The following is a 24119-nucleotide window of genomic DNA, read 5'->3' on the forward strand; positions in this document are numbered from 1 at the left end:
TCTGTCATCTGTGGGGGCAGACCCAACCATCAGGATGGCCTCTCTGAAGCCATGGCCCTTGTCTGCTTTATCAGTGAAGAGTATAAACTTTGGGCAAGTGGATACTGAAATAACAAATCTTGGCAATCTGTTCCAGTGTCACCATCCTTCCATTGCTAGACAAAACCTTCATACAGCAAACTACAGCACTGCAACTCTTATTAAACACAGAACAAGAGGATGGTAGACTGATAATCACATTGCCACTCTGACTGGAAAGGAAGGCTTTAGTTCTATTAAAAAAAAGGTGATCAAAAGCCATGTGAAGGCATGGCTGTTACAGGCACTATGACAGCTGACAGGTTATGCAGTGGCATCTACCTATGCAGTGGCATCTCAACTGACATGGCCAGCCAACCTCTTTGGAGCTTAAGGTCTTCAATGAAAAAAAACCACAACAGTGCAGTATAATTAATGGTGCTAATCTAAAGAGCTTCATTGCCTTTATGCAGCTTCCTATGCCTCTGTATCTAATCAACCTGTAAGTTCTTTTGGTCAGGGATGGCTTTCATCATTCTGGGTTCAACTGTGAGACTTCTACATGACCACGGAGAGAAACAAAGGGGCATAAGCTGATTTACAATCTTCTTTACTATCTTTTTCTTGTAGTATGCAAGAGCTTTCAGAGTTACATTTCCTCTCTCAGTAGCTACAAAGGTAATGAAAGGGAGGAGACTGGGGCATGCTTTAGTGCTTGCTTCTAACATACAGTTATTTTCCTTCTTTACAGTAAATCAGAAAGTCAAAGGCTCAGCAGAGCCTAGGCACCCCTGGATCTTGTACAGTTAAGGGACGCAAATTTCTGTAGCTATGTGCATGCAAGCGAGCAACAAGGTTTACACAAATACTTCTCTTTGGTTCTCCATCTTGAGGAATCCCTCTGCACTTGAGGCAACTGGTCAGCCTTCAGCATGAATCTAGAGAAATTTCACATACAGCATGTACCTGAGTGCCCTGAGCACTGTGCTATCACATCTCACTATAGCAAATGAAATTAATAAATACAATAAAAGCCCCATTTACACAAAGATGGGAGAATGCAGAGGATTAGCGATATTTTATTTGTAAAGGTTTGTTTTTATAGGCTAGGATATTTGTATTATAATTGTGACACCATTAACAACGTCAGATACAAAGTGTTACAAGGTCAGATCCAGTAGAAATCACCTTAAAGGCCTTTGGTAAAACAAATGCTGTATCACAAAGCTCAGATGAGATGAGTTAATCTCATTTTGTCTCCGTGTGCTCCCTGACACGCACAGCGTTCTGGATACCTGGAAGGCACACAGAGCCAGTGTCTGTGCTGTTATAGTAAGTTCCCAGAACTGCTCTCGTTGGCTAACGTTTAATTAACACAACAAATTGTAGTTAAAAAACATATTAAAATTTGCGTTTGGAACTAACCACTATTTCACAAAACGGGTCATTCACATTGCTGTCCTAAACACAATACCACAATCGTTTCAGCGTCAACTAACTATAGCGGGATCAAAGTACCATTTTCCCTTGTGCCAGACCATCCTGAAACGTATCTCCTAGAGACAGCTGGAAGAACCAGATGCCATTAATGCCTGGCCCATCTCTCTCCCCCATCAGGCCCTGGCCCCTCCCCGCCCTCACCCCTCGCAGTGTGAGCTGAGCCCTGTCCTCCCATCTCCCCAATGGTCTCCGCACTTCGGCCACGGCCACCGCCAACCCCATCCCTATGCCTATGCCTATGCCTATGCCTATGCCTACCCCTACCCCTACCCCCTATTCCGGCCTCGGCGCAGCAGCACCTGCCGCTGCCTGTTCACCTCCTTGGTCGGACGGCCGCGCCACACGCGACGCTGAGAGCGGGTAATTCCTGCGGCGCTTAGTGGAAAGGATTAATTTGGCCAGCTAATTCCGCCCCCTCTCCTCCCCCAGGAAGGGAGGGTACATGCGCGTTGCCATGGGTGCTGGAGGAGCACCCAGAAAGTTGCGGGAGAGGGGCGGGGAGAAGAGGGCCGGGCAAGCAGCCTGGGGAGCAACCGGCCGCCGGTGTCGCTTGGGCGCTCGGTGCTGCGTGTAGAGCTTAGGGACCAGCTGCTCTCGCGGCGGCGGCTGTTACGCCTCCTGCCCCCAACGTCTGGCGGCGGCGGGAGGGAGGAAAGGGGTAAACTTTAAACTTGGCCGGGGCAGCCAGGGAGCTTCATGGATGTCCACGTCCCTCGGTGCTGAATCGCAGCCCGGGGCACCCCGTGGGGCGGCTGCTGTCAGAGGACCGCTGGGCGCCGCCGCGCCGTTTCCTCTGCCGTCGGCCATGGCGCGTGTGGGGCGCGGGGCTCAGCCCGGCCTCTGAGAGCGACGCTTCGCCCTCCCCCTCCCTGCTCTGCCGCCGTCTTCCCCGCGCCCGCCTCCACCTGCCTATCTGCTTTGGCGCTAACGGCCTGAAGCGTTGGGCACAGGCTTCTCTCCGCGCTGCAGCCCACCCGACATGGAGCCGTCTGCGGGAAGCTGCCGGGAGTGATTCTCGCTTTTCGACCGACCTGCTGGCGGCCCCTTCGGCGCCTGTGTTTGCTCCGATGGAGCTGGACGAGACGCCACTCGCCCCACCGAAGACCATGCTGCTTATGCTGAGGAAAGTTCGCAAGAGGCGGGAGATGCTGCTGCAGCAGCTGGGCTTCATCTGCGCCATCCTCTTCTTCGTCTGGTGCATGTCCAGCCTGCTCTCCAGACTGGGTGAGTGGCTGTAGCGGCAGAACTGGCAGACACTGGCGGGGCACCTGGAGCGGCCCGGGGGCTGTCGCTCAGGACGCCACCGCCAGTTGTCGGGGTCGACCGTCCGCGGCTGTGCCCGTTTGAAAGTTGCTCAGTGGAAATATCCCCAGCGGGCGGGCAAGGCAGGGGAGCAGCGGGGGGTCCTCAGGAGAAAACCCCGCGCCGGGCAGGTGCATGGCTGCAGCCCCGAGGAGAGGAGCAGCAGCGTCGCTGGTGGCTAAGGGCTTCCCAGCACCGATCCCGCCCTGGCGGCGGTCCGCGGTGCCTCTCGGAGGGCTTCAGATCGGAAATCGAAGGGGAATCACGGGGCAGCTGCGTGTCTGGCAACGGCCCTGAAGTAGTTTACCTCCTGCTACATAAGAGCTGAATTCTCTCCAGCTACTTGTGGTCCGCTCTTAAACTTTGGGCCACCTTTCATTTTTATCCTTAGGTCGTAAACCTCCATCAACCATCACTGCTCCTTTTCTCCACCTTTTCCCTCCAACCTCCCCTAAGTTACATTGTGGATTTGACAGAAAATTCTTAATTTAGGCAAGGAGCAGTGTTAATCTCATGTTCATAGAGTCTATTGCATCGTTTGTGCAAATGCAGTCCTGGTAAACTGATGCATTTATAATTAACGACATTATTTCCATTCTTTGAATTCATTTTCTCCTGCTGCCCACTTGATGGCACAGTTTGGGGTATAATTGTGCAGCTTCAGGCCCTCTTCCTAAAATACACTTTTCATCTCTCAGATACGAAGTCTAAGGTTGCTGGGACAGCACATGGGTCGCTAGGAAAGACTGGCAACAGTCCTTCAGGTTTTAAGAACAAAACCAAACTAAGCCCATCCTGGGTACACATTTAAGATAAGAAAATCAGTGTTCAGTAGAATTAGGCTGCATTATCTGCTTAAATTAAAGCTGAAGTTAAGATGTATGGTTAAGGGAAGAATCTGATGGAACTCGTCATACTTTCTAATGATCTTGTGCCCAAATTACTGCCTGAATTATTTGAGATATGTCTAGGAAGGCAACAAACCACCCATATAAGACTTCAGTGTCTTAGACTAAATTATCATATTGTTAATCTTAGGACTTTCAACTTTTTTTTAAATTGTGGTTTATGCTGTTGCTTTATTTAGATTTGTCATGTCTATGCTTTTTGGTTTTTTTTCCTTGCACCAGCTATTTATTTTCATAAATTTACTGCTTTGTAAAAGCAAGTAATTGGGATATTATTAAGTTTACATACTTTGGTGTTTGGTTTTTTTGGTGTTTGGTTGGTTTTTCAACCCTTATAACCTAATTTTTGATGGTGTGCTGCATCAGGTAGTTTTCTTCAGCTGGATCATTTATATTACATGGTATCCATAAATACTGTGCATCTGTGTTCTGTGTTTCTTGTGATTGTAGCATGAGAATATTTTAGCAAATACTCTAGCCAAACTAACTTCCAATATTAAAAAAATAATGACAGTCTAAGAGTCACCATAACGAAGCACAAGCAATACATGATAATTGAATATAAACTCTCAGATTAGCTGTGAAACAGTTGTTGTCATAGTGTGTTCATGTGAAATGGATACGATTGAGATGTGATTTAATTAAGAGCTTCTTTTCTTCCTTTGATTATTATAATTGCATACCCTGCATTATCACAAGTGCTTCTTCTTTACTCTGTTCAGCAAGTTGCATTGGGAATGCTTCTGGAATGCAGATGACTAAATGTTGCTCATGACACTACAGCCAGGCTGGTTTTATCTGTAGGAACTGCTAAGTGTTGAGTTTCACAAATGCAGGCTTCAGCATTTGTTGTGGGTTACAGCCGTGTATTCTGATAGCCAAAACATGCTAACGGCTCTGATAACTGCACCTCATTGCTAGTTTCACCTGTTGGAGCTAGGGACACCTCGTGCATGTATGTTGGCATGTGCCCCAGTCACACCCTGATTTTGCTGTGTGTACATGCTAATGGTCTGCCCATGTTTCTCACTTAGTGGCCACATAGAGTCCAGTTAAGCTGGTGCAGGAAAAAAATAGTGGCAATGGGCATAACCTATTTCTGTTTAATATAGGCCGAGAATCAACTATTGCAGACAAACATGTTTTGTCAGGAATATGGAGGAATAGAAGGTTGATGGCATCACCTAATGGGACACAGGAAGAAAAGAACTGTACAGAGCCAGGTAAGATGAGAAAACCTTGTGATGCCTTTTTAAACTCTTGAGATGTGTTGCACAGTACTGTCATGACCAAACTGCAGTACTATTTGTAGGTAAACATGGAAGTGTCAAACTTAAAAAACCTCTGGGACTGTTCAGTGTAGAAATAAAGTTTATTGTGCAATGTAATGCTATGACTTTAACAAAGTTAATGCGCAGATATAAGAATGTTTTGGGGTCATTATGAAACTTATGCCAACAGTTTTATTTTTCTGATTTTGTTTCTTTTGGTGATTTTTCCCATCTATATGATGCTGTGTATATTGCACTGGCAATGAGAGCTGTATTCTTGAAACTGGATAGCTAAATCCGCAGTGTTTGAGATACCATCTGAGCACAGCTGTTTCTGTTCATTACCATTGTACATTTAATCACGTTTTGCTCATTTAATGATAAACTTTGTGTTCAGAGTAGGAATTTATATCGTGTGGAGGGGGTTAATGATGCAAATAATATGGAAACCCTAGAATCCATTTTACTTTATCTATCCCAGACAAGTGGTAATTGACTGAGGGCAGAGATTGATGATGCATTTTAATACCAGTGATGTCCACAGCACTTTCATTTTCTCATCTGTCTTTCTAGTGTGTATTTCCTTTCACTCTGCCTCTCTGTTGTTCATGACATGTGGGAGACAAGATATTTTGCCAATGGCACTAGCAGAGTCTGTGCCTTCTTGGAAGCAATGAGAGCATGAGATCTGGGATACCATCAGTCCCAGACACTGGAAGAGTTTCCAGCATTGCTCCCTCTCTTCAGTTACTTTGTTGTAATGCTGAGGCACCTGCTGCAGTTACATACTTCTGAGAAGGAGGTGGGAGAACATTGCACAAAGTATGTGGGTCCAAAAGCTTTAGCTTGTATCATCTTGTCCAGTTCTGGTGCCCCCAGCATAAGAAGGACATTGAGCTGCTGGAGCAGTTCCAGAGGAGAGCCACAAAGATGATCAGAGGGCTGGAGCACCTCCCATGTGCACACAGGCTGTGGGACTTGGGGCTGTTCAGCTTGAAGAAAAGAAGGGAGACCTTATAGCAGCCTTCCAGTACCTGAACATGGCCTACAAGAAAACTGAGAAGGGACTATTTACACGGGCCTCTAGTGATAGGATGAGAGGGAATGGGTTGAAGATCAAGGAGGGTAGATTTAGACTAGATAATAGAAAGAAATTCTTGACAGTGAGGGTGGTGAGACACTGGAACAGGTTGCCCAGGGATGTCGTGGATGCCCCCTCCACAGAGGTCAAGGCCAAGTTGGATGAGGCCTTGAGCAGTCTGGTCTAGTGGAGGATGTCCCTGCCCATGGCAGGGGGATTGGAACTAGGTGATCTTTAAAGTTCCTTTAAACCTGAACCATTCTGTGAATCTATGAATCTTGATGCCCAAGAGTTTCACTGTACTTCTGTTAACAACTTTGTGGGTTAGTTTGCTGCTATCTGCATCTGTAGCATTAGGATGTTGATTTGTCTGTCAGAGTTGTTCACAGACAAGAAAAGATGAAAATGACCTTATGTAAGCATGTAATTATTCTTGGTGAACAGTCAAAAAATACTATTCTTTCCTCTTTCATTTTTCTCCATGTATGTGGACACATCAATGTGACCATGTCTGAACACCTACTTGGCAGCACACTTCCAGCCAAGCCAGCAAAGGCTGCAAAATTATAGAAGCTGGATCAAAAAAAGTGCCCATCCAAGTTCATGATTGGGATTTCCATTTGGTATGAATGAGAAGTTTTTTACAATGGTATGATAAAACTGCCAAGGGAGAAATCTGTGCTTACGTGTAGGAGCAGTGCTAACGTCTACAGATGTTTAGAATAAATACCTCAGCTTTCTCCATTCCTCCAAATGTAAGATTAGTTTAAGAACAATTGGAATAAATAAATAAGGTTGACTTATTTTGATGTGTTTCCTGAAATTCAGGTCATTGAGGTGAACTTTTCTCTGTAACCACGAGAGCTGGACACAAGAGGCCCAAATATGCCTCAGGATGCTGAGGTTTTAGGAAAAATGTCATGAGAATCACTTTAATAATTTCTAGTCACAGTGCTGGAATGACTCGTTCTTTTTAAAGATGTTTCTCCTGTTAGTACACAGATATACAGATGAAATATGTCACAGGATTGCAATCATAGCATTTTCTGGTTTCCTGTTACTCTGCAATTCTGTACAGTTTATCTCTGTAATCTTCAGCTGAAGGGGGGATCTAGATGATGCTGCAAGAGTGCCTGTGTGTAAGACAGCCACAAATAAAGGAGACATCTGAAAAAATCTGAAGTTGATGGAAATTGTTGGACAGGGATGAGTCTGTAGGAACACCTACAGACAGCTAAGTAACAACTTCTGTAAATTTGGGGGGTTTGGGTTTTTTTTGGAGGAGAAGTGTTTGGTTTGCCCCCTTCCCCTCTCACCCCCCCAAACTTCCTCATTCTTGCCTAGTTACCAGAGATTGAGATTTACCCTGTAATGAGAAGAACGTACAATGATCTAAAACCTATCAAAAAGGAGCAAGTAGCATAACTCATCTCCATGAGAATGTATCTTGTGTAACCCCATGACTGCATTTGGAGAAAACAGTCCCAGGAAAGACTTAATCCAAGACTGCATAGGAAGTTGGTGAGAATGTGGATTTTCAGCTGGAATATGCAAGCTTGCAGTCATATGCTTATTCCAATGTAATGAAAATCTCTGGAATGTGCTATCAAACACTTTAACTGCCTAGACTTTACTTCTGGTCTGTTTTTTTTGTTAAGAGCAGATACTTTTTGTGTTGTATGAATACAGTGTTCTCTGTAGGCCTCTTTATGAGAAGAATTTATGATTATGTATGTCATTTCTGTATCTGCCTTAAGCACCAGGGGCCCTGCAAATCCATGTGTGTGTATATGGTATATAGCAGTTTTCTTATGTGTGTTTAAAATACAAGAATTTCATAATACCTTGGGAAATGTAAGTTCTTGCTGAGAGCCTGCTAATCCTTTGTGTTGTTGTGGTGCAATTGCTGTGTTTCCTTTTTATTAGCTTCCCACACAAGTCTGCAGCTTTACTCCTCTTTTCCCAAAGGCTTTCGACAAAGTTAATTTATTTACCACTTCACCCCGTTTTCTTACTTGCATGCGAATAAAGAAAAATAAATCCTTATTTGTCAGAAATGGAAGCTATAGAAATTTACAAGACCACGAGATCCTTGCAGTTCATGACAGTGGTAGGAAATGCTTACCCTTGGTAATGTCTCTTGGGAGAGAAACTCCATAAGCTTCTAGAAGTAACATAGGAAGCCCGTGGAAGCTGCTTTCTGCTGGAAACTCACATAGCTGACACTCTCTGAGAGTGTCTTATTTACTTCAGTAAATAATTCTGTATTGTGTTTTTCTGGAAACATTACTAATGCTTCTGAGGCCATTGTGTCAGAACAGAAAAAACTTTGTTTGAAGTCTTGGCAATGCCACATTAAAAAAAGAACCCTGAAACTGACAAAGGAAAGGAAAATGTGTGTGTATATAAATATGTAAGTGTGTATATGTGTGTGTGTGTGTGTATAAACTAGATAGGTTTTCTAATATTTGGTGATTGGAGAGATCTTAGGTGCTATACATTTTTTCTGATAGTGACTATTCTTCAGTCGTAAAGTTTTAGATACTTTTTACCCATTAACAGCAGCAAAGGAACTGTAGGTCAGCTGCCAGAAGGAGGTGGAGCATTTGTGAGCAGCAAGTCAGGTTCAGTTGTGGTCTGAACTAAAACCAAGTCTTCACCAAAGTGAACATGTTCTGTTTCATTTTTCAATGAAAGACCCTTACTGGTTTGAAACTATCCCTTTGTTGGAAGCTCCTTTGCCATGAAAAGATACAAATCTTTGTATTGCCCTAGAGCCAGGCTGGAGGCCACCAAGGTTGTATATAGAAAGCTCTGTGCTTCAAAAATTTCATGAGACTGATATTTTTTAATTGTGAATCTTGCACTTACTTTGTATTGAGTAACTCTCTGGATGGCTGCTATGTGCATCTCTCCTTGAAGGAAGCCAAACTACCTTTTCTTCATGGCTTTGAAAACTTTTCCTGGGTAAATTTCTGTGGGAGGAGGGCTTGATCTGACCCTTATTTAAAGCAGAGCTGTCAGAAGGGGAGAGTAGTTGTCTCTAGAGTCTTAACAGATCTCATTAGTTTGCAACCAATTTTTTTTGCCTTATCCAAACTCTTTACTTCCATCTGCCATCAGCTTGCTGGGCAGATGGCACTGCAAGCTAGCAAGTCTGATTTACATCTTTTCTGATCCAATGGCTTGCCTTGTTGTTTCAAAATGTTCCCATGACTCCATGTCCTCCAGAACTCTGAGTAATGTTTCCAGAGCAATTACAAGCTGTGGTGACTGGGTGGTGTGACGTTGCTAACTGTGTGACTCCAGTAAGTTCTGCTAGACTGCGAAAGCCACCGATCTGGGCTCGTTTTTATTGTGAGTGTTTTGAAGTAATTCCTGTATACCATACAGAGAATACTTAAACTATTTGCTGTGAATTAGAAATATTTCAGACTATATTTCCATCAGTCTTCTGACGCTCATCAGTGAGCTGCCTTGAAACTGGAAGAGTCAGTAGGGTTTTCTGTCCCAGTGGCTTGTCAGCTGTGGACAGTTCGTGAGCTACATTGATTTTAAATAGTGGGAACTTTGTTCAAGTGTGCTTCTCTCATTTTTATCAGTGGGTAAAGTTGAATCATGGGCTGGGGGAAAGGCAGGGGTTAGTATTTCTTTCTGAGACAGGTATTTTTACTTTAGAATTAAAAGGCACCTTGTAACAATGCTTTCTGTTCCTGCAGTGAGAAAGTCAGTCCTCTACAGTGAAATAGTGTGTTCCCCAGCAGCCTGTGTATAACTGAGTTCTGAGCTGGCATCAAAAATCATTAAGTCTGTGCATATTTTACACTGTTAGCTACAAGCTTGGGGACTCGTGTATCATGTGATGTGCTGTAGGGAAAACAGAGAAGTCTTAAGACAATTTTCTTAACATACCTTAGACCTTCACTCAACATGATCTGCAGGTTGTCTTACTGTGTGTTCATACACTACCTAACACAGAAGATGTATTGATGTAATACAGACAACTGTGTTATTTGCAAATACTCCTGACTAGTCTAGCTGTCTGCCTTGATCCATAGAAAACGTGCAGCTATTGATAGTATAATAGATTTGATAGTGCATGCCTTTTGATTTAAGATGTTTCTTTGATATCTTATGCCCTCAAAGACAAGGAAATTTACCAATTTGAAATATTTTATGCTTGCATTGATTTAAAAGGAAATTAAAATGGGGGGGGGGGGAGAAGTAATCTTGGTTGCTTTCTACATAACGTGTAAGTGCAATGTCCAGCAAATAGGTGTGTAGCATATAGCTTATTTCTTGAGTCACTTGTCATATGCTTATGGGGGTTTATTTGTTTGGGGTTGTGTCTGAGCTCACTCTTGTCCCTGCACATGCTGAGTGGTACATTACTGATTGTGATCTCACTTGGATGGTTTCTGTTCCTGGGGGAAGATAGATGTGTGACAGTTGAAAACCACTTTTAGTGCACTAGGTAAGGGCAAATGACAGATGTTTAATGGCAAGTTTTTTGTCTGTGGCTTCCAAGGACTCCTAATCAGAGTTCACAACTAGATTTAGGTTGAACTTCTGGCACTCTTTGCCTGGCTTATTGATGTGAGTACTAAAAGGGTTGGCAGGTAGATGTCACTGAAGTTAATTGGGAAAAGTGTTTTGTTTTGTATTTTTGTGAACCTGTTTAGCAAATGTGCTTTGTTTGGATCTAGAATTGTAAAACTAACCAACCTTGTCTCTGAGCTGTTCATTTTCTATCAGTGTATTGAAACTAACATCCAAAATAGCAGAAAGAAGTGAGACAAACATCTCTCTGTGCTTAGGCTCCACTTGCCACTGCCATCCCCTGGAGAGCAGAGAAGGGAAAAAGAACTCTAGGGTAATTTATCCATTTCCCCAGGTTGAGGTGCCAAGTTTGCAGGAAGTAATTTAACACACAATAAACAAGTGTCTTGCTAAAATGCCATTTAGAGATGTAGTAAACTGGGGCAGATGAAACAAAAAGAAACATTATTTAATAGATGACTCTATGTTAAACTTAATAAAAATGTAACTTGCTATAATTTTAATTCCATATGACTGAGATTTATTTACAGTTGATTTTAGTTCAGTTGAAGCATACTGTAGATAAGAACTTTTACAAGTTTAATCTTTGATGTGAAGCCAAGAAGCAGGCTTGAAACAAAAATGAGAATTTCTAAAATGTAGCAACTGCAGAAACAAATTTAATATCTTTGGACAGCAGCTGTTACTTTCGCTGAATTTTGCCTATATTTTAAACCGTATTACCTAAGCATTTCTCAAATATTAATGTAGTAGTAGTGCAACATCTCTTTCCTGTGACTGCAGACAACTCAGGCAGACAGCAGCTGTGTAAATTAGTGACCTGAGGCCAAAGAGGAAGTAAATGGTATAAGAATCAAATCCAGGTACCTCAGCCCTGATGTAGGTTCCTGCAAAGATGACTGAACAGAAGTTTGGGCTAGTGTGACCTGAGGTTCCATCCAGCCTGAATTTTCCTGTGGCCTGGTATGGCAACCAAATTAATTGAATGTCACCAAGGACATTCATATTTGAAGTCCTGAACTGGGGGTTTCAAAGTCAATGAGGCTTGGGCATGTAGAGCTCCCTGGTATTGCTGACTGTCTCACCTTTAATGTGGGATAATGTATGTGTATTTTAGATCTGTTCTTCACCAATATGACCATGCAGGTAGAAAATTTTGTGTGGAAATCTGTTCCATTTTCTACTCAGAAAATTTTGCTCTTGGTACAAAAGCCATTTTTTAATTTACCCCTCCTTATCTATAACAATTTTGGTTTTGCTCCTTACTTTTTACCTTCTTGGCTGTAACGTGTCACCAGGTACTGCAGCTGAGCCAGAAAACGCTGCTGCCTTACTTCGTATCATGCACTACTGTTACCACACATCACTGTCAGAGGAAGCAGGTTGAAAAGGTGTTGTACATGAGTGTATCAGCATTAATCCATGCTTTGGGAGTTGGCCTAGGGCAGAGTCTTTATGAGATCCTGGACTGTTTGGTAGATGCTAACATTCTGTGTTCATTGCTTCATCTCTGTGCTCTCCGTGTGTCATCAGTGCGTAACTTGGACCACTGATGTGGACCATTAAGGCAAAGCTGAGAAAGCACAGAACTGGTTTGTAGGGAAGTAGATTGTGGCAAACATATGGAGGTAGGTAATGGTCACCAGAAACTGCAAGGAGGACAGAGAAACTGGGGAGTTTGTGACTGGATGGTAGAAAGACTAATATTGTCCCTTCAGTGCAGTTACAAAGGGCCACTTCCTAGCCTGGTGGTTGGTGTATGAAACTGGAAATGTTCACAATATACTTTTTAAAATTACTTTTTTTGGGATTTTTCTTTTGTCTGTCTTGTGCTTTTACTGTAGATTGAGTGTCACTAAGGAGCATTTTCAGAGCTTGTACTAATAACACCATGTAGATATAAGGCAATTTAGAAGCTTCACCAGAACCTCTTGAGCCTCAACTCTGAATCTCAGCATTTGCTTTGAGGTTCAAAATGACTGATTTAAAAATGTGCTTAGGCACAGGGTGCTAGTTCATTATAATAAATCAATTTAAAGCATTGTTCTGCTAATGTTTTTGACAAGAACCCTCATAGCTGAATTATTTTTTTCAGAAGTTACAAAATTTTATTATACATATCTTTGGGGTTTGGACTGAATGACCTTGACAGGTCCCTTCCAACCCCAAACATTCTATGATTCTGTGATTCTATGATCACCATAGAGTAAATTACTTTTTACAGAATAGATGTGGTTATCCACATAGCAGGTTGAAAATATACTGTGAACCTACTGACAATTAAACTGGCATCACTCCTATTCTCCAGGAGGGCAAGACTTTCAGGCAGTAGAGTGATGGTTTCATTTGTTCTTTGAAGTTGACAAACATTGAAGACATTATAGTAGAAAATGTACCTTAGAAACTGAGTCAAACTCATTCCTTCTGGGACTTTACTGGTAGGTTGAAGTACAGCAGAACAAACAATTCAGGTGGAACACAGGCTATGTGAGTATGTGTTCATTCAGTTGTTTCCTTTTTTTTCAGCATTTAATTAATGGTTTAATGTTGATGAAAGGTGCATTAATGATCTTGAGAGTCATATTCTCTCCTCATTGTGGGGAACAGTGGGCAAGAAGATAATTTAGACTGTATATTAATTTTTTGTACTTACTTGTTTGTGGGTTTAGTTTGTCAAAATGTGAGGAATTGTTTTTCCCCTGCAGGTGCTTACTTGCTCGTTCAGTTGGTTGAGGATAATGTGACAGGATCTGTTGCAAAGAGGTGTTTAAACCTTTGATAGCAAGATATAAATATTCACAGATGGTGGGAAACATTTTAACTTTGGGAATGGGAAAGGAGTTCAAAGAGACTAAAATGGGAAACCAGGTTTTTTTCAATATTTTTAATTTTTTTTTCCCACTGTGAATCAGGTTATGTTTTGAATTTTGTGAGTTCCTAGCTCAAAACAGACTCCAGGAGAGAGAAAGAGATTTGCTCTTCAAGGCTACTGGAAGCATATCTGTGCTGGTGTGCAGTGCCACATTTACCATGATAGCCATGATGGTTTACAGCAACTGAGGTTTCTGACAAATTTGTTGCCGAATGGTGAGATGCTATTTCTGGTTCAGCTGTTTGGTGAGAATCCTCCTTCTTTAAATCTCTTTTTGCACATTTTCATAAAGGTTATATTCTTTGCCTGATTATTTCATGCTTCTTCAAATCTGCTCACAGGATCTCTGACTACTGTTACCTAAATTTCTAAGTCTTTTTCTTACCTACTTAAGCCTTTCACAAGCCTTCCACTTTCCTCTTGCTGCTAGCCTTTGTCCATGCCCTTTATCTGCACTGGAACTTTGAGATGAATTTCCAGTGTCTGCCTTTTCTTGTTATTTTTTTGTAGCCCCTTGAGGAATGCGTATGTGAAAGAAACTATCTGGAATATTGTTGTTCTCTCATTTTTTTAATCTCCTCATGAGCCATGGGTAGCATGGTGCTCTCATGAGACTGGCCAGCCAGGATTGGCTAGACAGGGAAGAAGTCAAAGCTGGAATATTAATTAGTCCTGTTTCATTCATGCACAGGGGCTTTGCTAGTTGAACGTGGAGGGAGAAGATGAGGGTCCCTATAGAGAAACAGGAAAAAGAAGACTTAAGAGGGCAAAGTGACTTTCCCAAAGCCTGCAGAGAGGATTCATTGAGCCTGGAGCTAGTGTTGCTACCACCATCACTTCTTTCCTTCCTGGTCAGCTCGTAATGACTTTGGTTTGGTTTGATTTTCCCCTGCTGCATGTTTTTATGAAGCCTAACATTGGGCACCAAGAGTAGTTACTAGTATGAATGGGGCAAGGATACGCCCAGAACTGCTTCAGCATGCTGGATGGTTTTGATTCATGGTGGTACCTGAAGGTTGTCAAATGAAGTATCCACGTTGCATCTAGAAAGTAAAGTGATTACCACACGTAGCTGAATGCTCAATTACAGTTAGCATTTCTCCTTCTCCTCCACTTAGAAGGAGAAAGACCAATGAAGGAATCTTGCAATCTACAGCTCTTTTCAGTTGTTCCCACAAGGGGATGAAGAGATGCCTGGCTGGCCCATCTGTGGACCAGCTGCTCTCCACAGAGAATGGAGATGAAAAATTGTGACTAGGAATGTTCAAGTCACAGTCACGATTTTCTTTTTTTGGTTGGTGGTGGCAGGGGTTTTTTGTTTATTTTGTTGTTTGTTTTTTGTGTGTGGGGGGGGAGGGTTTATGGTGGTATGGTTTTTGTGGGGCACCTGTATGGGTTTGGCTCTGTTTTCTTTTTTTTTTTTTTCTTTTGACCACTGTGGGAGAGGGACTGTGTAAAACACCAACACTCATTTGCCATACTAGGAATAAAATAAGCACCTTGTTGCTTACTGGATGAAAAAGGATCAAGAGTTGAGCAGTATTTTTTTTGTGTGTGTGTGTGATGAAACCTGTGTGTGTGCCTGACTCAAAGGGGTTTGAATATTTGATTTTTTTTTTTTTTAATTCTATTTGGGACAGGAAGCAAGGAGAGGCTTTGTTTTGGCTATAACTGACTTCTGAGCACAGATCAAGTACTTCAGATTCAAAGTGAATCAGTTATGGTTTTACTATGGTTACTTGGTTGTCCAGGATTGATTGATTAGTAAGAGCATGTGATGGGAGTGTTCTTACTTGGAAAGAATATCTGGGATCATCTCCAGAACTGCTTTAATCTGTGGATATTCAGGGCAACTAAGGTTAGTAAATACTACTTAGGTAATTAAAGGTTGGAGCTGGGCTGCTTTCTCTGCAGGGCACTAGACTAGTAAAGGGAAATTAGGCACCTTGGTTCAGTATCATGTTCTGTATAGGATGGAGTCTGGACTCACCCAACTCAGTCATTTTTTTGTGTTATGGGGTTTTAATAGTAGAAGTAATATTATTCTTCATATAGTCTTGAAGGTAGCAACACTAGCACAAATTTCTTAGGTTGAAAGCAGTATTTGTAACTGTTTATGAAATGATAGCATCAATTTTGCACTCTAGAATCAAATTTGCTTTATAGAAAAAATGCTGGCTGGCTGAAGAATAATTAAGTCTCTGCTAAATAACTACTGTGAAATTCTTTTAACTTAACTTCTTCAACAGTTTGTACCTATAGGTTTTTAGGTACTGACTGATTTGTACATGTAAGAACCATGTTATGTTGAAAAAAGGACAGTTACCTTGATCGTACAAGCACTTTAGGGTCTTAAACCTCAATGGATTTTGAAATTAGTTAGATTTGCTGGAATGCATAAAATTATTTGCAGAATCTTTTGGTTTTGATGGGCACTTCCAAAATTCAATGTTTCTTGCCTCAGTTCCAACCCTGAAGGGTGGAATGCTATACAAATGCCTCTAGCATTATTACTCTTCTGGGATGAAATTGCAAATGGGTATAGTGATGCATATACTATATGCTTCTTAATTAATACAAATATAATCTTTGTAATTAAAATTCTTACTTTTCATCCATTAACTGATTCCAAATATTTTGGTCCTATCATACTGCTGACTCCAGACTGGATTGTTAATGTTGTGCGTTGCAGTGCAAGTCTGAGGAGAGGTTGCGCCTCTGCCAGATACTTTTTGACAGGGCACAGCTGTGATCTTTGAGTCAATTCTGTGCTTCTCCAGAGGGTTTTCAGCTGTGAGGGAACGCACATCTGATAACCTGTGGCAGAGATGAGGACCGTGTGTATCTGAAGTGTAGAGTGGAAAAAGGGTGTGTTGGACAACATTGGCTGTGTGCCTGTGTATGCTAAGGCGCTTAGCCCTGTGATACCTGACTCTGCTCAGGTTGTAGTAGGGGGTAATACAATGCTGGAGTGCCTACAGGTATGACCCCCAACTGACATCTTGATCATCGTTATAAAAACTAGATTATCATCTGTTGTGTAGAAAACTAAGCTCAGTCACTGTAGTAAGTGGAGAGAATTTTTGTTTGTACTGTTTGGAGTTTTTGCAATGAAATCTTGCTTCTCATTTTCTGTGTTACAGATATGTTTCTTTACTTGAATGACTATTTTAATGTAGTAGCTGAAGTTTGTGTTCAGTAGTTCTGTGCCTTGACTTTACACACCAATCTTGAATCATAGAATCATTTCAGTTGAAAAACACCTTTAAGATCATTGAGTCCAACCATCTTTCCTGCAGGAAACCCAGATCCAATGTTTCAGCATGGCATGAGGACCAGGAAATCCTCAGTTGTAGCTGTGGCTGCAGCAGTGACTGTACTTTGTGATTCCTCTGTGTTTGTTCAGATAATTTTTATTTTTTAAATTTTTTTTTACTTCCCCCATTAAGCAAAAAATTCATTCAACATTAGTGAGGAACCTTGATCCCTTTATCTCTTCTACAAATATTACCCAGTTAGATTGGGTTCTGAACATGAAAAGCATCTTTATAATAGTCAGGCTTGTTCTCCACAGAGAATGAAGATGATCCTGGCTTTCCCGGTGATAGATTTGCACCTACTTAGGTGCAAAAATACCTTTCCTCCTTTTCTGCCTGTAAAATTTATCTTTAATACGGAGAAAACAATTGGGTTGCTTGTTTTAAAATAGTGTATCAGATGAGGCCTTTATAGGCATAATAATTCAAAGTTTTACACTCGTTATGTTCCCAACAAATGCATTTATATTCTACCAAATACATTAATGTGTTAAGGAAACAACAGTAGCTCTTCTGCGAGGGTGATTGCTAAAAATGATCTTACTCTTCTTTATATCAGTGGTGTAGCATACCCTTCAGTGACTTGCTATTTTAGACGCATGGTGACTTTATATACTTAATCTTGGAGAGGCAACTTGGATCGTATTATTTAATAGCCGTGGATAAAAGCCTCTTGCAATTATGAGATTAACCAGAGTTACACTGTGTTTTGATTCTTCCTGAAGTCTGATAGGTGAATACAAGAGTGCTTTGACTGGGCATGTGTTTGACTTTTATTTTCTCTCAAGTTGTTGTGGGGGTTTTTTTTTGTTGTTGTTTTTATTTTCTTTTTGCTTTAGAGAAAAATTCTGTTAGCTGAAAGATTTTTGAAGAATTTAAAAGGCTTAAATTTAATGGGTTATTTCTATGAATGCCAGGTGGCTCTACCACTGCAAAATAACAACAGCAACAAAGACTATAGTTTGGCTTTACTGTCCATGAATCTGTATGGTCTATGTTTTATGAGAAAATAATTCAGATAATTTGATTTTCTTTGAACTGAGGGAAGGATTTTCCCTTTCAGGAAAATACTTGCTCTCCAATATATTGAGACAGAAACACATAATTAAAGTTGTGAGAAAAATCATACTGTTGTGCGGTATTCATTGATGATAAGAATATCTAAAATACTGTTTTGGATTGGTGTTTGTTTGTTCTTCCCTTCCTCTTCCTCTCCTGGTTTACAAAAGTTAATACTTAAAAACTTTAAAATAGCCCTGGCTTTTTAGAGCACGATGCATCATTGTATTTATTTGCTCTGAACAAAACCATTTAACTTTATGATGTAAAATAATTTTATGGGGGAAAACTTTGTTCATTTAGATGATTGAAAATAGGTACAGCTTGACTTTCATACGTCAGTATGGCTCGTATTTCTTCATGTTGTGTAACAGCTATGGAAGTGATGCTAGAATTTAACCTCAGAAAAAGCTGATTAGTGTAAACCTCCCACACTGTGTTGAGGACAGGCTGGAGTGACATCTCAGCTGAAGTGACATGACCCACACCAATGTGCTTGCACTTCAGTGTTACAGAAACAGTCCTGTATCTCAAAGCTGGTCTAAGTGTATGACTACATTTAGAGGTTTGTATTTGTTTACTTTTGGTGTTTGGATTCATTTTCATTTAATTGACTTTTTTTGTCCACTTTTTTGAAACAGAGACTATGAAATTAAGTTTTGCAGTTGAGGTGCTAGCACACAAACAGCAGTCCCTGGATGGGGTGGATCCAATTTGTGATTTCATGTGTCTTGAGCAAATGTTCTGATTTAGTACAGCATTTATGCACAACTTTAAACATGTAATGAACCTGAAGTTGAAGTTATTGATCCTTTCTCAAACTGAGACATATCTAGTGCCTCATCTATCCATCAGGAAGGATAATTCATGTTTCAGCTTGTGGTAAGGCAAAATGGGGGACTTAAATTAATTCATTTGGGATTCAAGGTTTTTGAGGTTTTATTTTCTTCAAAGGAATGTTTTAGTGCTGTGGCCCCACTGGCCCTTCCTAGGACACATCAGTAGGACTTCTACACAACAAATGCAGTATTGAACTGCTTTGTCTAGTGGAATGGGTCTTGCTGTTTTTCACCTGCAGACGTTGCCTGCTTGCAGGAATGGAGATTTTGTGGTTTTGTCTACTTACATGATCTGTAAAGCTAGTGTGTGAGCTGACCATCTAATGACCTTTAAAAATGCAGCCTTTGGAGACATGAAGAGGGATTTGTTAGTTGACAGATTTGTGCTATCAAGCTCCAGGTTATTTATGGAAGTCTGGAATTTTGTGCTCTTGGATTTAAAGAATACTGTGTAATTTAGATCAAAGGCAAAGTATTAACATCTTAATTCCACTGAGAGAAATTATCCTTTATTTTGGCAGTCTCAGAGATACAACATTTAATTCTTGTTACTAATGCATCTTAGGGAATAAACATAAGAGTTTTCTCTTAATTTATTGTGAAAGCATTTTTCTTTCACAAAGGGACTACACAGCAGGCTGTGAGGCTTGTGATTTGTGATTTTAAACAGTGACACTCTATTCTAATGTCAAATCATACAAAACCACAGAGCTTGCTGCCAGATATTTGTATTTCTTCCACTACTTACGTAATGAAACACTGACATGCCCAGTTTTATCATTCACATACTGAAATATCACTCTGTATTTGAAGTTATCATAGAGTGTATTTATAAGTAGGAGGAATGAGGGAAACCAAGAAAAAGGACATTTCAAAACTTAGTTTTACTGTTCAAGAAGGCTGTTTAAAATCAGTATGGATGGAAGATACTAAACTGGGTTTCTGTGGACTTTTACAACCTACTTAAAATTCATGATTTATATATCTGAAAAAGATCACAGTGAAACTGATTTGCCTGGTGGAAAGCACCAGCCCTTGCTTGAAGTGTTTCCCTCTCAGAGAGAGAGATGATGAAAATGAATTACTTCCAAGTAGTCTCCTTGTGCTATCTTTTGCATAGAAGTACTTTGACTCATTGTAGGTTACTTTGGGTGGTAAACCAGAAACTGTAAATCTCTTTGCTGCTGCTTCTTGTCCTTGGCCTGCAGAAAAGCAACAGATAACATTAGCAAGCGTTGCATGTAGTTTGAAAGCAGTGTCCCTCTTAAAAATTTATTTCTTTACATATTCTGTGCATCCAAAGATACGGAACTCTTACTGGCAGCTTAACGAAATAAAATACTGTAGTGGGAGTTGTACTCCTGTTCATAGAAAATGTTTCTCTGACAGTGAAATAACTGGCAGTGTTAGTGAAAACTAATTGATTCCATCCTCAACAAAGACAGTAAGGGAAATTCCCTTGAACAGAAGAGGGAAATAGGATGTATAGTGGGATTTTGAGGTGTCAATACTTAGATTTACACAGATTCTCTGTGAAATCTTTGGAGTGAAGTTTCTCAGTTCTCTGGCTCTCAGCTGAAGTTAGATGTCTTTGGTAATCACCCTAAGTACATCCTTAGGATCACTGGACATCATGGCACTTCAACAGTAGAGGAAAAGGTGAAGAAAACTTTCTGCCGTGTTGTAGAGGAATTGTATTTTATTCTCTGGAGTGCTGTAGGTTTCTAATCACAAATCACACCTGCAGCACTCCCAGTGAGGTTGGTGAGGACTTTGAAACACAAAACAGGTTTTTGACAAGTACTTCAGGTAGGAATGGATGAGTTGCCCTCATGACAGATGCTTTCACACTAAACACAAGGAGCTCTTGAGGTGGGGGACAGTGAAGCAGCAGAGACCCAAGGAGAAAACTCATGTTCTAAAGTCAGAAGTTCTTGTGGAGCCCGTTGGTAACTGTGAAGCTGTATGCCTTGCTAGCAGTGCTTTCTCACTTGTTTTAAACTGACTTTATTAGTACATGTGCAAAGTAGCAAAACTGTTACACTGTCTGAGTCAGCTTGTTTTTTTTTTTTTTGGTGGGGGGAAGAGGTGAATCTGGAAACTGAATGATTTAAGTTTACCTTTTTAAATGAAAATGGCCATAGTAACTGTGGCTTGTGCTGAATTCAACCTTACTGGGATGTGTAAGGAGTACTTCATACCTAATTGATCTAGCCTTTTAGGGGCTTTGGCAGATTTTTTTAACGCTGTTTTATTCTGTTTCTGAAGAGAAGTGTTGCTCCCGTAAAAGCTAGTTGCCTCTTTCCCCAGATGAAGATAGCTCTGCGCATGCAGGTGAAATTATCTAGGGAATCTGTAAGATAAACAGGGAGGTGTTGAATGCCTGTTTCCTCTAGAGATTGGTAACTGCTAGTGTAGACTTCTTGAATCATTTCTTTAGACTTACACACTCAGGTTCTGTGTTAGTCCTGCTCTAAATTTGGTGATTCTGATCCTGTGTGGTGCAGGGCTTGCTTACAGAGTTTGACTAGAAATAATTTTGTCTCGGGAAAGTACAGTGAAGTTGACTACACCAGGCTCAGGTGCTCTGCTGCAGTAATGGAAGCTGCAAAATACTGCAAACAGAAAGACAGTTACAACCACAGAGTACTCGACACTAGGCAGTTATGTATACCCAAGATACATTTAAATTGCTCCTCAAATTGAACGTTGCATTTGTAATAACTATTCCCTGAAAATATTTAATGACAAAGTTACAGACTTTTCAGATTACTTACTGAATCTTATGCTATAGTTATTGTATTTGCAAATTAAAAATAATATTCACCCATTCAACAGTGATGACAGCAGGGTATTGTTTAATTATTATTTTTTAAAATTTCTTGAATATTTGGCTCTTGAGATGCTAGCGAGCACTTACCATTTAAAGTTTGGTTCCCTGTAATGCATATGTTGGTTGTTTATGATGAGAGTGAGTTCCATGTGACATTAGCCATTTAAAATTCAGACTTCTAATTGTGTAGACCAAGTTTATCCTCAGTGGAGAAAGGCATCCCAAATAGCTTGCATACCAAGTTGGATGAATTTGTTGTATCTTACTTTTCTATTATAAAATAAGCAGTGTTTTATAATCAGTGTTACGTGAGAAAAACATGTCGTATGATCTAAGTACATTTTGGTAAAGGCTCAGCTAAGATGGTTAGAAACATGATCAACCTCTTTCTTAGTTGCTGTTCCATTGTTTGTTGTTTTTTCTTTTTTCTTTTTTTTTTTTTTTACCTTTTGCTCATGACTTTTCATTTTGCTTTACTTTGTCTTAAGCTTTTGTGAATTGCTTTCATTAAAAGACCCTTCTACTGCAAATAACATTTTGGAAGAATTTGGAAGATTATGGAAAAACTTACGTATGTGTGACTTTGAAGGACTTTCAGTTGTCTCCTTTGTGTTGCTGAAGGCATTTCTGCTCCCATAGAACATATTTCCACTCTTCATTTCTTACTGATTACGTGCAGTAGAGAAAAAAATTAGAAAGTAAAAATTAGGATACTGTGTTTATTGTCACCTTCTGGATATGGAGAGTATGATTTCAAAACACTGATTCTTTCTCCTAGGTTCTGGCTCACAATATTGGATACTAGGAATATCTTAGGACTCTTACTCTCTCCATGCTCTTCCAGGACTGGCAATTTACCTCCTAAATGTTGCTAATAGAGAGTACCCCAGACTTTCTTTTCCCACCAAAAAGGCATTGCTGACTTGACTTCTCAAACACTGTTCATTGTCGAATTTGTCATGCAGGTTCCTTCAGTCAGGCAGTCCAGCTGCCACTGCTCATGTCACTTAGTGCTGCAGGTGTGCTTTGGGACTGAAACCTGCACTGGAGGATTCAACTCTTCAGAATCCTAAGTCTACAGAAGCTGAGACTGTTTGTTAGAAATTGTATCATACATCATCTTACTGGTTTTTATCTCCTATTGTGTACCTTTTGAGTATAATTTTTTTCCCCCAGAGTGTCTATGAGTAGCAGTGTTACTCATACTGTATTTTTGTAAATTCTGTGTTTAAACAATTCCCAGTCCTTATATCCCCTTGTACGTTATCACAAGCTCCTGTGTGCAGTGTCATTAAAACGTGGAGGGACTGCAGACTTTCTGCAATGTCTCACTGTTTGGTCTTGCTTGCCAAGTACGTTACAGCAGAGTAGCTGAGGTAGTAATTAGAGTTCATAATTTTTGGGCATGCAGAGAGATGCTGCCTCTATCTGAAGAACATAAACTGTGATAAATTAGAGGCAGTTGCTGTAGTGTGTATCTCTGTTTAACTAGAGGAGTTGAACTGAGAGTGTATTTAGTGGAAGTCAGGAGGAAATGGGGCCATCACCAGAGTGGTGTGGTGCTGGTTGTGCCTTTCTCCCTCTGCACTTACAGCTCCCCCTCGTGGCCACAGAGATGATGTTTTTGTCTGTTGCATGCACCTTTACTGAAACAGCAAAGCTTTTCTTTATGGTACTAACAAATTCTGTGTTCTCTCCTCTTTGTGAAAAGCAAGCTCAGTTCGTATCAGTCAGATGGGTGCAGTGTAGCACAGGAAATAGCGATTTGACTGACCATATTCATAAAAAATAAATGGAGCCATACAGCGTCTGAGTAGACACAAGAACAGTGCTCATAACCATGTTCTCTGCTACAGCAGAGCATTTCCAGTGTGTAAACCTTTGGATTAGCAACTGAGTCTGTGCTTTTTAGGCAGTCAGTGGTCAGCTTTATTCTATAGTTCTAGACATTTACTTGTATGTAAATTGTATGCCTTGGAGCACTTGTTAAATATAGATTTCTTCAGAGAAGAGCTCTGCGTTTTGAACACTGAGAGACAAGACTGTAAGAGAAGTCATGTTACTCTGGCATAATTAGCTAAAACCCCCTAGTGCTGAGACGTCCAGTTGAGAGATCCTGTATGTCATGTGCCTATCATCATTGATGTGTGCACCTGTGGCCAGTGACTGAAGCATAGTTATGTTTTGTCATGTAGACATTTTGTTAGCATTTCCAGTGTTTGAATGTACTACTAATACAGGTCATCCCAAGTGATTACTAACCAAATCTATATAGTATACCATATCTTAATCTGTTTTTGTTTACTTTAGATATCAAAGTAAAATTGCTATTAAGTAGAACATTTAGAAGGTTCTGTTTTTTTTTCACAAAGATGTTTTTCTCTTTACCCCCTGCTTTCTAGAGCAGGGGGACTCACCAGTTCAACAAGCACAAGCTTCCAAATGGCAAATTGCTGTTAGTACATTTTTTGCAACCTCATTAAATGATCTAAAATAGCTTAATTATATAATTCTACATCTGTGTATGTTTTAAGGAAATATTTTAAAATAAACTGCCAG

The 24119-nt window shown here is 40.6% G+C and overlaps 1 protein-coding gene across 1 annotated transcript in view; it reads left to right on the forward strand.

Annotated features, from left to right (window-relative positions):
* The first annotated feature begins 2585 nt into the window (after positions 1 to 2585).
* Positions 2586 to 24119, forward strand: part of LOC128981723 (ras and Rab interactor 3-like) — a 148656-nt gene continuing 127122 nt past the window's right edge. The window contains exons 1-2 of the mRNA XM_054400658.1: positions 2586 to 2742; positions 4841 to 4951. Of these exons, the coding sequence (XP_054256633.1) occupies positions 2586 to 2742; positions 4841 to 4951 (268 nt within the window). The remainder of the gene's footprint in view (positions 2743 to 4840; positions 4952 to 24119) is intronic.

The sequence above is a fragment of the Indicator indicator genome, chromosome 4, assembly GCF_027791375.1.
Source record: "Indicator indicator isolate 239-I01 chromosome 4, UM_Iind_1.1, whole genome shotgun sequence".
NCBI classification, from domain to species: domain Eukaryota; kingdom Metazoa; phylum Chordata; class Aves; order Piciformes; family Indicatoridae; genus Indicator; species Indicator indicator.